The sequence below is a fragment of the Apaloderma vittatum genome, unplaced genomic scaffold, assembly GCF_000703405.1.
Source record: "Apaloderma vittatum isolate BGI_N311 unplaced genomic scaffold, ASM70340v1 scaffold1641, whole genome shotgun sequence".
NCBI lineage: Eukaryota > Metazoa > Chordata > Aves > Trogoniformes > Trogonidae > Apaloderma > Apaloderma vittatum.
Genome location: NW_009698306.1, coordinates 31,548 through 44,909, shown reverse-complemented (window position 1 = coordinate 44,909; position 13,362 = coordinate 31,548). Strand labels below are relative to the sequence as shown.

The 13,362-nt window shown below is 41.7% G+C and overlaps 1 protein-coding gene across 1 annotated transcript in view; it reads right to left on the bottom strand.

Annotated features, from left to right (window-relative positions):
* Positions 1-1,102: 1,102 nt before the first annotated feature.
* The window catches only part of PLEKHS1 (pleckstrin homology domain containing, family S member 1), a 14,922-nt gene continuing 2,662 nt past the window's right edge, over positions 1,103-13,362 (bottom strand). Inside the window, exons 4-13 of the mRNA XM_009877948.1 lie at positions 12,811-12,945; positions 11,388-11,463; positions 10,618-10,725; positions 9,912-10,007; positions 6,650-6,760; positions 5,564-5,676; positions 4,021-4,236; positions 3,676-3,777; positions 2,128-2,263; positions 1,103-1,171 (exon numbers count right to left, since the gene is read on the bottom strand). Coding sequence (XP_009876250.1) covers positions 1,103-1,171; positions 2,128-2,263; positions 3,676-3,777; positions 4,021-4,236; positions 5,564-5,676; positions 6,650-6,760; positions 9,912-10,007; positions 10,618-10,725; positions 11,388-11,463; positions 12,811-12,945 — 1,162 coding nt within the window. The remainder of the gene's footprint in view (positions 1,172-2,127; positions 2,264-3,675; positions 3,778-4,020; positions 4,237-5,563; positions 5,677-6,649; positions 6,761-9,911; positions 10,008-10,617; positions 10,726-11,387; positions 11,464-12,810; positions 12,946-13,362) is intronic.

Below are 13,362 nucleotides of genomic sequence, written 5' to 3'. Positions count from 1 at the left end.
ATATATAAAAGTATATACAACCATACAGAGAACAGATACGTGTTCTGCAGACACACCATATCATGCCACATTTCTGTCAGCAACAGGGGTCACTGCAGTACAAGACAAAGCTCCCTTTTGGCATCCACTAAAGTCACCCCTGCAGGCAGTTCCACATCAAGCACCAAGAGCTTTTGGTGTGATATTCGCTGAAAACCAGTCATGTTTCTCAGATAGCAATGGGCGCGAAACATATTCACACATACGTATTTACAGGAAACAGCCTTGTTTGGGAAACAAATGAGCACTTGCTCTGGAGTGACAACCCTGCAGTAGCACTTGGTAGCATCAAAACTCTTTCAGGAACTCTGTTTGCATTGGGCTGAGTGCATGTGCCTTTGTATACATCATGTCTCCCTCTGGTTTTCCCAGCTCTCTTCACCAGTTACACTTCCACAGAGCCAGCCAACCTTCCTCTCTCCCAAAACTGTTCATTTATTCTTCACTTAGGGGTTATTTTGGCTGCAAGTGAACCCCAAAGTGTTCCAGACACATTTCTTTCCTCCCATGAGCATCTCTTCCTGTCGTCCCTCGAATGTGTTGTTATGGCTGTAACGTAAGATGGGCATAACACAGGAGGAGACTCCACTGAATCACTACACAAAACTTTATTTACCAGCCTTTATTTACAGTTCTAAGCTTGCCTTTGCCTTTCCAGAGCTAAGGGGAAACAAGGGAAAACATAGCTTTTTTTCCAAATGTAGGTTGTTTCCATGCCTTTAACTGATTAGGAGTTCAGTATAAACCAGCGTAACTCAGTGTAGAAAGGTGAGCAGAGGTGTGAACCAGTACTTTCTGCTGAAGTACAAAGTATACACAGTGCAAAGGTTTCGTAAATGACTTGACCTGAAGTGCATGCCAACATGTAATACAAGACAAACACGTGCCATTCATGTCAACAAAACAAGTTATAAGGACATGAAATGAAAATGAAATCCATATTCTCTATTCTTTGTACTTCATCAACAAAAGATATCTGGCGGCTCTCCTGTACGTCACATTTTTGTCCCTGATCTTTTCCTTTGAAGTCTGGCACTTACTTAATCATTGAGGTCTTTTTTTTTCAGGAACATGAGCAGCCTTTAACATGGAAGATATCTGAATGTGGAATCCTACATATGGTAAGTTTCACCTTTAAAAAGAAAAACGAAAGAGACATTTTTATAGCTTTTTATATCAGATCAATATTTGAGCTACTATCTGATCTATATTTTAACTAGCTAAATAAAAATGCCATAATAAGAGAGATAAGTAATTTTTTCTTACTAACTTTTGCTTACTTTTTCTCTAGATTTTAACAATATCTGATGACCACACCTTTCTCAGCAAAATTCAAAAATGAATGTGTTCAGGCATGGGTCAAATACTGAAATATGAGTCCATCTGAGAGAAATACAGGAATCATAGAACAATGCAGGTTGGAAAAGACCCTTGGGATCATCAAGTCCAACCATTGACCCTACACTACAAGTTCACCCCTTAACCATATTCCCCAACACCACATCTAAACGACACTTGAATACATCCAGGGATGGCGACTCAACCACCTCCCTAGGCAGTCTGTTCCAGTGTCTGACCACTCTTTCTGTGAAGAATATCAACATGTAGTAGACCACAGTGGTGTTAAGGCACCACTTAGAAACCTCTCACATTCTTCAAAAAAAGTGGTGTCACACAAGGAGATGCATAGCACTTGGTAACAAACAGCAATCTGCCCTCAATACCCAAGCCCACTGTAAGCAATTACACATCCACTGGAGGCAATAATTTATTTCACAAAGTTTGCAGCTTATGGCCTTAGCCAAAAAATACCAAGTAACTCTGCTGTACGGTTGCCCAGTAGTATCTCTTGGGGTTGCTCAGGCTTTTTGAGATTAAGTACTCAAACATGAAAGTGCAGACCTTGCACTGCACAGATAGCTCAGGAATAAGAGATGCTAAATCAGAATGACACTGAGGAGCTGTTTGGTACTAAACTTAAACCAGAGTAATCTAGCTTGAATGGAGCCACTTGAAATGCAAAAACCAACTTGCTTTCTCATTTGGCTTGATTCGTTTGAGTATCAGCTTCTGGTTAGTCATGCGTACCTCCTTTCTTGTGGACCTGCTGAGGAAGAAGTAAGCCTCCTCCACGTCCTGGGGTTGCAGGTCATTCACCGCCATGATACGATCCCCGTGATTAAACAAACATCCCAGTCGGCATGGACCAGTCCACTGTGAGACACTGAGGTATTTGGAGGACAGACAATAAAGGAAACACATGGGATACCCAGTTACTGCTGGAAGAATGGCAATGGCTGAGCAGCATTGCATTCATGGTGCTGCCCTCTGGAAATAACACACAAGTTGAATGACTTTGCAACTTTTTGATCTGGTTCTAGCTGAAACCAAGCTGCTTCATCCATCTCAATGGGTCCTCCTAAAAGTGCACATGACACTGACAGCGCAGCCTGTTAGCAAGGTTGCCGGTTCAAAAGCAGTCAGCCAGACTGGCCGTGGGTACATCTGTGCTGCTGCAGATGTTTTAGCCCTGTGCTCAACTGAGATGGTTTTCAAAATCATCCCAAAAGGATGGAATTAAAACTTATTATCATGTGTCTTATCTATGATACAACTGTGAGGATCAGAGACTCACTGCTGTCCTCATAGGACCCTTACGGAAATTCAAGTACCTCCTTCCTGCTGGTGTCTGATAGACCCTCCTTGATGACAAGCTATTTAGAATTACCTGGCTTGACAGTCAGACCTAGTGCCCTGCTCCAAATTATTTCAGTATGATTTTCCATGGAGAAAGCTATGTAAATTTAGATGTAGATCCAATTACTGAGGTGATAGTCCATTTCCAGTCCCTTCTGCAATAGTGTTCTTTCTTCTTGCTGACCGTCGCTGAAACAAAGTGACATGCTGTGCACACAGTGTAACTCATTGGTGCCAATAGGAGAGCAGCAGCAAAAAGCAGTCTCAGTTCTGTGTGGCAGTGAAATACGAACAGGAAGCACAGGAATAGGCATTGAGCATTTTTTCTGCTCCCATCCTCTTTATCCTAGTCATCAATACTGAAGATTTGGGAGAGCACTAATTTCCAGTGGGACCACTGAGATGATGCATGTGCTCCAGCCCATAACGCCTACTTGTGAAAATCTCCGCCTAGCACTCATTCTTAGCACTGAACTGCTAAGATTAAGGGGATTAATCTAGAGATAATTTTGTGCTCACCTCCAGCTCAAGTCAGCTCAGCACCCTGCTTACCCTATCATAAGATATATCCCCTCATTATATCTCTGAGACACACCATCATTGTTGTTTGCCAAATCAAAGCTAAAACTAATGAGCAGTAATTAGGTGATTTCACACTAACATTAGAAGAATAGCTTTTGCAGGGAGGGACTTCATCGCTAATTATGACACAGCATGCTGAGGGATCTTGATTCTATACAGTCCTTTTCAACAAAATTTGAAATAGAAACACAAGGACGTGAATAATCAGAAAGAGCAGTGAGGAATCACTGAAGTACCAGCACACGCTGACCCTGCACTGCCCAAACTGTACATGGATACGTATGGTTGTACACTTCTGCACCCGATGATCACTCAGTCACATCTGACAGGCACCACAACAAGACACCCAGAACTTACCATATTTGTCCTGCTGCTTCTGTAAGTTTTAGGTAACTGTTGATATCGGCCAGGGGGATGAAAATATCCAAGTTCTGCAGTTGGGTCTCATCTGTAACTTGACTGTGAGAGAAAACACCAGAGATGACAGAATCATAGAACATCTTAAGACGAAAGGGAGCCATAAGGATCATTGAATCCTACTTGCTGCTCCTCTCAGGACTACCTAAAATTAAATCATATGACTAAGAGCATCATCCAGACCCTCCTCGAACTCTGACAGGCTTGGCACGCTCTACCAGTACCTTGATTTAAACTCATGAACACATTTGTCTTCTCTGCAAGGAAAATGGAGAAGACACTTACCTGAGCAGTATAGACAACTGAACCACTGAAAGTGGTAATGAGTCCTGTCTTTTATGTAGGGTTGGCTGCTGGCTGGTGCTGCTTTCTGGGAATTGTAGGTCTCTGTTTGCTTCCAAGTCTCTTGGACATGCATTGTTTGTCTCCTGCTGGCATTTGGGAGGAGACGGGAGCCCATCACGTCTGCATGTGAGCTGGCAACTCTCATCCAGCAACCTACTTAAGAGGAATGGTGATAAAAAAATGAACTGGTTTTATCATTCCAGGCACTCTTGCTGTGTTTGAGGCTGGATCAAACAGCCATCAGTGAAGCAAAGAATAACAAATTCTTGTAGAATATCCAGTGGACAATATTATAGATAAGTAAGATAAACAGTCGTTCTAAAAATGGACCATAAATCCCAAAATAAACCTTTTCAATACTTAAAGACTATTTATTAAGCCTGAAAACATTCCAGCTAACAACATGCCTTGACAAAGAAACTGAGTACAGATTGTTGGCCTTGGCTGTACTGGCTTCTGCAGGGATGTAATGTTGTCCCCTGGGAGATGAAATAACTCAGATGTGCTTGAAATCATTTTAGATTTAACTGGTGAGCCTTATAATGCCTGAAGTCTACGCTCCTCCACTCCTCAAACAAGGCTGGGTTAGCAGCAAAAGCTGCTCTTGGTATATTTTAACTTGGATGGCATAGGCTTCTGAGGTTTCTACAGTAATTCCCTCCAGGGAGTTGCAAAGACACAGACAAGCTTCACAAAAAATCCATTGGAGTAAATGGCTTGTGGGTCTGTGTTTCCAACTGCCTCTTACTATACGGCATAAGACCGTCTGTAGGTGACAGGCCATAACTAACAGCTAATGACCAGTCCCTCTGGCTCAGGAGAAACAGTTTTACTGTGTAAGCACACTTCTCTCCAGCATATTGAGCTACATCATGGCAGTTGTAAAGTTTCCTTGTGGCACAACTGTGACACAAAGTTCAGGTGTTTGTGACATGCCAACACCGTAACTCCAAAGTACACAGCTTCAGATCCATTCTGTGGATGGGAAAATGGAAGCAGGGAGATGACCTACTCAGGATCACATAACTTCCTACCAGAAAAACTAGGAACTAACATCCCATGTCTACCCTTTCTCTTTTGACCACTCAATAATGCTGCCTGCTTTGGAGAGTACCCGTCTGTGAGTTGCTGGAGCTTGGCTGTGGTGTCTGAGTAAAGTCACTACTTTACTCAGATACGACAGCCAAGCTGCTATGTCATGAAAACCTAGAAAAAGTATGAGTCAACAAAAAGTGCTGTGTCCTGTAGTCAGAGCCTGTCTAAAGGCATGAGTTTGCGATGTGAGTTTAAATTTCAAGTGGATGAGTCTTCATTTCACTCTGGGATTCCCACAAGTTCCAAACTTTCTGAATCAAGACTAAAGAAGGACTCATTCAGACAAGATGCAGCCTCTAGATATTGTTATGTAAGTATCACAAGTGACAGCTCTGTCTGTACCACTGTCACTTTTAATAGGCAAAACCTTGACGAAGTTGTTACTTACAGTGATTTCATTGGCATATAAATGTTCTCCTTTACTGTGTTCTGCACTGGCTTCTCTTGCACAGAGACATCAGACCCAGCTGTAGGGCCAGGCTTTGATATTTCAGTAGTGCACTGTTGGAAACATGTTACAACATAAGATATTAATATCATTGCTCTGGCTACGGAAAAAATCTTCTCCATTTCCTTACATCAGTTCAATGCTCATGCTGTTTAAGCACACTGGGTAATACAGCTTGGCTTTCCCCAAATAAGTCAGTTCCCAGAATCTGTGAACTACAAAGGTGGTTGTAACTTGTGAGTTAATGCTATCTGGTATTATTATCACTTTCAGATTGGGACATAGCCAACTATGTTCTAAGGAATCACCTCAAAAATTTTGTTGTTTTAATTTAAGCAGGTTTAAAAAAAGAGTCTTGTACTTTGGGTGTGCCTAACTTAAAGCACTTAGCTTACATGACAGAATCATATTGTTAATATCCTGCAGTTAACCCCTACAGTCTTGGGAGAGAGGCTGTGACTTCTGCAGAAGACTGACAACTTAGCTTTTCCTGATTACTAACTACATAGGAAGCCTAGACAAATTAGCCTTCCAAATCAGGTGTCAAGATTTGTTTAAAGTTTTCTGGTTCCCTTGTTTCACAGTGAAATGTAGATACCAAAATGTTTCACCATGTTTTTAAAGTAATTTCCTGATGCTTCAATAGAATTACATTTTTAAATGTATAAAAACAAAGCATCGTTACATTCTCTAAATGAAGTTTTCACTTTTGAAAAAAAAACCACCTCAACCCTATTATACAATAGGCAAAAGCCATTTACAATTGAAACAGTCAATTTGGGGAATTTCAACAAAATCAGCAATGTTGTTGTCAAAATGCCACTTTCTACCAGAAAGATCCTCTGAATGAGTCTAGTGTATTTTTTCTTGTACAGATGAAAGTTCTATTACCTAATGCTTTACATAAGTATTTCCTTTGCAAGGTACTAGGGGCTCCTCATATCAGTTGCCTCTTTGGCTCATTAAATGTCTCCTGTCTCTCTGGAGCTGTTAACAAACCAGCAGAACTCATAACTGACAAACTACCTTTGCTAAAATATTGCTGGGAATTTGGTAATAATCTTCTTCATCCTTTCTGATGTCTTCATCTGTGTCTGAGGACGGCAGATTTTCCTCACTCTTTCTCAGATTTTTATCCTGTTAAAAGAACAGTTTTGTATTTAACAGGTTCAGTTACACAGACTGTTTAACATGTATTTTTCCATTTACATGGACAAGTATTAAAAGGAGCAAATATCCACAGAAAACATGAGAAGGTACATTTCTTCCTGAAGTGAGATATGCTCAGAGCCAGTCTGGTTTAGAAACAAGGTTCCTGTATTTGTGCTTCTTCTTGTACTCTCGAGATCCATGGCACAGGGACAAAACTGGCCACTGATATTAGTACTTCTCATAGATGGATCTGTTGCAGTTGATTTCATGTTCACAAAACACTGTTTTGTTTAAAAATCAAATGGGTTAAACACTTCATGTACGAATCTGCATGAATTTAGGGTCACTTGTGTGGAAAAGGTTTTTAAATGCATCCAGTCCTGAAGTCCTTACACTAGGAAAAAAATACCTAGGAGATCTAGAAGTAGATCAGGATATATTTGTCCTTTTCAAGCACCTTTTAAGTGCTATCAAGTAAGGAATGGGTTTGGGACTTCCTTGACTAATGAGCAATCTATTACCTCATACTTGTCCAAGAACTAGAACATACCCAGCAGGGCTGGAGACCTGACATTTAATCCTCTGTGTCCTGAGTGGTATTGTGCCTTCATAAATACCTGAAATACTAAATTTGTGGCCATTTGGTAAGTCAAGGAGAAATTAATCCCTCCACCGAGTTTACCCTTCTAAGTCACAAAGATAAATTATTTACTTCTGTGTCTCCTTGTTGACTTCACTACAGTGAAGAGCACAGTAATGAGTATTTAGCTGCCCCCTCAATGCAATTCTCCATGCCATGTTTGTGACGCAACTGTTCTTTATGTCCCCACTTACATCCTTGGTTTCTATGGCAATCATTTTAATAATTGCTAAATATGCCACAGAATATATTACTGTTTTCAAGGTAAAGTAAATTAAACTAATTACTCTCTTACATGTAAAGAGGAGAACCTGGCATTGAATAGAAATTAAAGATGATGAATATATTTTTGTTGCCTGTTGGTATAAATGACATAAAAAGCAACTCACAGTAGGAGTCACAACAAACCTGCAAATGGTCTTTCTAGAAATGCATAACAAAATCACAGCAGGAACAAGACTGGTTCTGTGGTCATGATCTAAAGTCAGGAATGAGTTTCCTTGTGACTTTTCAGGGGCTTTGGATCAATCAAACAAGTAAACACCTGGGGAGAAGTGGGAAGAGGAGATGATTTTATGAAATCTTGAGATCCTTCAACTCCTAGGAAATCCCAGAGAGCAGACAGTGCTCATCAGCTCCTTAGGGAAGGTTTTGTGTTGCCCTTGGGCAGAGGAACTTCTCTTTCAAAAAATCAAGTGTGTGTGACAGATCCTGACAAAGATGCTTAGGTGCCTGCAATACAGTGATGTGCAGTACAAGGTGATGCAACTCATGCCTTCTTATTTTTATATATTTCAGGTATTGACAGTGGTGCATTGCAATAGCCAACACTGAATTGCTGCTTCAGATGTGGTTTGGTAGCTTCAAAATGTGAATTGAAAGGGAGTTAGGTCCCCAGACCTCTCCAGGGTCCCTGCCTGCGTGGTTTGACTCAACTGACATTAAGAGGCCTGCATGAGTAACAGCTACCGACCAAAGAGTTATCAAGATCTGGGCCTGGATGAGGGAACCACTGATAAAAAGCAAAACAAATCAGATACTAGAAATGTGGAGTCATACATCTAAAAGGAAGTAAATACAAGGGATTAATCTAGAAGTCAGCTGTCTAGACATCAGTGAAGAGAGAATAGATCCAGAGACATGAGCAAATGCTAAACTTGTAAGGCAAGGGAAATATTTTTATCAAATGAACAAATATTTTTGTTTCTTGTTAGCTGTAGGTCAAGGATATTTATTTTCACACATGCTGAAACAGAAATATGAGCTTCCTGCTATTCCCTCTGCTTCAGGCTATAAAGGTAAATTCCAAATTCCTAATCTTTTAACTCTCATGGTCAGTCTGTCCCAGTCTGAGCAGCTGCATATAATATATGCTTTCTGAGGCATCGTAAGTATGAGAAGAATTAATGAATGAGACAAAAAGGCACGTGTAAGAAAGAGATAGAAAGAGACCCTTAGTATGCATCCAGAGCAGCACTAGCTAAAATCAGACTGAGGGTTAACTCAATGTGTTTCAGAGCCCAGACTGAATTATTGCAGCCTCATGAAGTGCTGTGCATCAGCTGAGCTGTGCTAACTGCCAATGGCATTGCGGTGTGTTTTCAACTATTTTCACTTCTTTCCACTAAATTTAGCAGTATTGTCTCATATTCGCTGCCAGCCTATATACATGGATCATGACTGCAACACATGATTTACCATGCTGATAGTTATCACAGCAAACAGATTCTTTTCCCTGTATCTCAGCTCCTCCAGATCATAGTCCAATGCATAAGCTGCCTATAGGGATGGGTTTAAACTCAGCTGCCAAACCACATGCTGGCGTGGTGGAGCCTTGGCTGTGCCTTCTGTTCTGTTGACTCTGCTGCAAAGGCAATAAACCAGGTCAGAGGATGGCTGAAAACCATCTGAAACTGCTGCAGGCATTTGTTCAGGGAACACAGGTCACAACATTTAGCCAGGAATACCTGATAACATTCATCATTGTATCTTTTTAAACAATTCCTGTCAGATATGGAAGCTCAATCAATTGAAGTCATATTTATGTTGACGGAAGGTCAGTCCTGAGGTGTGCCTCAATTTAACAAGCCCTTGTGCTGCAGTTCAGTTACCTTGATTCAATTGCTATTGGCAGAGGCAGAAACCATTCAGGAAGTCTGTGGCGCAGCTGAGAAATGTGATGGGAGATGCAAATACTCAAGCAGTGCAACTTCAGAGTTTTCTTGATCTAGTTTGTAAGAGCTGCCACTAGTTGCAATTCCTGCACAGCAACTCTGAGGAATTGCCTTCAAGAAGTAAAGTAACAAAAGGATACTTCAAGCAATTTCTTAGGAGGTTGTTTAAAGATATTCAGGAAACTTTCAGAGTGAAAAGTAACACCATCTGCTTGGAAAGTAGCTGGATAATCTATAGCTACAGGTGCTTAGGTGAGATAAGAGCCAATAGTGACTTCTGCAGACTAAACAAGTTAAGAGCCGTTTGATTTTTGCTGCTCACCAGGCTTGGAAAAACTCCGCTTGATGAGTCACACTGAGCCTGATGAGGGCCAGGGTCTGAATTAGGCCTGTTCTTGTCTTCTGAGGAATCACTTTCCTGTACACAAAAGAAAAAAGTTGACTGTTCTTAAAGATACGGTGGAGATGCTTCACCTGCATTCAGCTTCCTCTGGCTGGGCCATTTGCACACAGCTTTGGGACTAGAGAAAACCACTCCAATGCAATTGCTTTGGGACAGCAGCAGAGCTTTCCTTCCTTTCTATTTAGATATTGAGGGGGAAGATCTCGTAGACAAAGAGGAACTGGACATGAATTCCCCTCTAAGCTTTACAGCCAGAAGAGAGAGACTGTGAAATGCACAATCACAGAATACAAGCCTATGCCAAAGCATGTCAAAGCCAATCTTCAGGGGCTTACTTCATGCCCACTAACCTTTGCCAGTTGGTTGAGACAGCCAATGAATATAATTTCTCATTGCCATCAACACCTTGCTTTAGTTACATGCAGACTTCCCCGAAAAGTCTTTGTGAGGACTCTGATGTTATCATCCAGGTCCTACTTAAGAACCCCACTAGAGAGCAGAACAGACCACACAGGCAACTATTGCACAAGTTCTGAAGAACCTCTGGTGGAAGAAAGCAACTAAACAAATTAAATTTCACAGTCACCCTTAGGTGACCCTTATTAAGGTTGGCTAGTCTGTTTACCTTCTGGTAGCCTTGCCTTTCTGGGAAACTGGTCGTATCTACAGAATTACAGAATACTGGCAAAGAGGAGGGTCGGCTTCTGACTTCTGGATGTGGAAGATCTTGGTTCTAGAAATAAGATAACAGCAGTGTAAGCAAACAGGCATCTGATGGGTATGGGCTACAATGAACCAACACATTCCACTACCACAAATTTTACTTCTAATGGCTCAGAGAGGTTGTCTACATGGCATTTTTTAATCAGACATAAATTTGCCCTACTTGCACTTTGAGCCGACTGGAAGCTGTGTAAAGAGAAGTAGCTCAGTGCTGAGTCTGAATCAGCAGGTCCTGCTGGCTGACAAGGTGCAGAAACATGGGCCTGAGCTTAAACTAACAGGGCTTCCAGCTGGTTCCTAACATTGACAGACTAGATGTGAATTGGTTTATAAAACAGCATGGAAATATAACAAAAAAATACAAGGTATATTTTCATCCTGACGCATCAAAGGTGCAATTCATTGCAGCATAATGCCAGTCATCTAATTTCTGCATGTGCCCTACTCTTCAAAGAGTTTCCTTCAATGTAAAATCAGTCCTGGTGTGGAGTGCCACAATGCCTGCTTAATGCATAAAGCCAGGTTATATAGGATTTATATGGAAAATTAACTTCTGATTAATCGAGACAAGAGCCAACTTGCAAGGCCAAAACCAGGAAAATTCCTTTGCATAGGCTTCTAATGAAATTAGAAACTTCTTTCTTTCTAAAACGAAGTGCAGTAATGTGTCACCTGAGGGCAGCATCCACCTCTTTTGGCCTCCCTGCAGACTGAAGATAACACAGTGACCCAGTCCTCTGTTTCCTGCCTGTAGGTTGAAACAACAGAAATGAAAATCTGCTCACAGGTAAAACACGAGCAAAACCCATTTGCCTAGCCACCTCTTCCTATGGGGCCCAAAATAAGGCTTTCTGAAATCAATGGGGAAAATTTGCACCATCCTTTCAAGAGAAAGTGCTCTGGTGGCCATAGCCAGGTGGCAAAGTTTGACCTCTGAGAGGCACAGCCCAGGACTGGGAGCTAAAAGTTACGTGGGGTTGAGTTGGGGGGCGAAATGCATGTGTGCGTGCAAGAGACAGGGAGAGGGAGAGAGATGGAGAGGTGGGATGATGTCTTCTGCTTTCTGCTTCATTTTCTGTGTGTAATGCTGCTCTGTTGAGTCCTGCCATAACGACAGCTAACAAGGCTTGGGAATGTGTTTGGGCAAGCAGGACGAGAAACATACCATGAAAGGACTCCTGAAGCCCTCCTTCATGCTTGTGGTGGATTTAGTTGGATTAATTCTAGAACACTTCCCACCAAGTATGAGCTGTGAGAGCAGTGCCCTGGGGGAAGGCGTGGGGTGGCACGCTCAGCTAACACACAGGTATGTGCTTTTCTTCTGTGCTTATCAGCATTTCACACATCAGCTGATCTGCTGCACAAAGGCAGAAAAACCCCTGGCATGCTCATGGCTGGGAAACTGAAGAGGAGATGCAGGGAAGCAGCAGCAGAGGGGCATTATGACAAATGTTCTCCCTCACCTAACCAAGCTTTGGCTGATCATCTCAATGGCAATAGTTTCTGCCCCTGCCGAGGACTGAATTGCTGCCTGGCATAGCAAGGAATGAAGTAAAGGCTCCAGTCATTCTTTTTGGGATCTGTTTTCCACTAGGGGTCCCCTCCAATCTGCTTCCCTTGGTTAGCAACATATTTTCTAGCGGAAGATTATTTCCTGTGATTTATCCATAAGGAGCAGAAGCTTTCCTAACTCCCTGGATCCACTAGGTGAGAAGACAAAGCTCTCTGCTCTTCCTTGACCCTTAACCAGTACAGTCTGACACAGGACGTACTGCTGCTGCCATCCCCACCCACAGCCTCCTGCTTCCACTACTTTCGCATGTTCTAACAGTGCGTGGCTGCAGGCTCACCTGTCAGAACCAGCAAAAATTAAGGGGGCCAAAGGGGATTAAAAAAGCAACATAGAAAAGAGCAGTTTACCATGGGATCAGTCAGCTAAATCATTTAATCCCAGAGCTGTGCCATGAGCAGCTGAGAGGCAGGAAGGGATGGAACCAGCTGTGAAGGAGCGGGACCCTGCTGTGGGGCAGCAGTTTGGCATTACCTTAGCTTAGCTGTATTGTCATATTGCATTTACACAGCTTTCTATGCCTACCTGCTGCTCCCAATGAGGTAATAACATCTGTTTCCAGTACGAATGGACATCACCTGGTCAGGAAGGCATTTAAACATCTTCCTTACTGTTTCCATAGTTTCAGAATTGCTTATGCCAAGTTCGACATTTATGATTCTGTTAAGATAACCATACGAAACATTCTATATAACTACACATACACACTTACAAAGTTACACACACGCTTACATTTGTGTGTTTATGTGCATATTGTACTCTAAGCAGAGCATAATATGATAAGATCTGCATGGGAAAAGGTAAACATATTTCCATGGACACAATTCTCGACAAAACAAGTGCACACAGTCAAAACAGATGTCCTTTCAATGAAGAAAGCTTTCAAGCAAAAAAAAAATAGAATCAACTTTTGCCAAGACCCGTGTCCAGATTTTGGATCCTTATTTCTGAAAAAAAAAGGCTGTTGTTCTAACACAGACTCTTGAAAAGAAATTATAGGAAGAAGAATTCCTGGAAGATGTTTTTGAACCACTACAGAACATTTGATTTGAAAGTAATTGTATATTAACAGTTTTT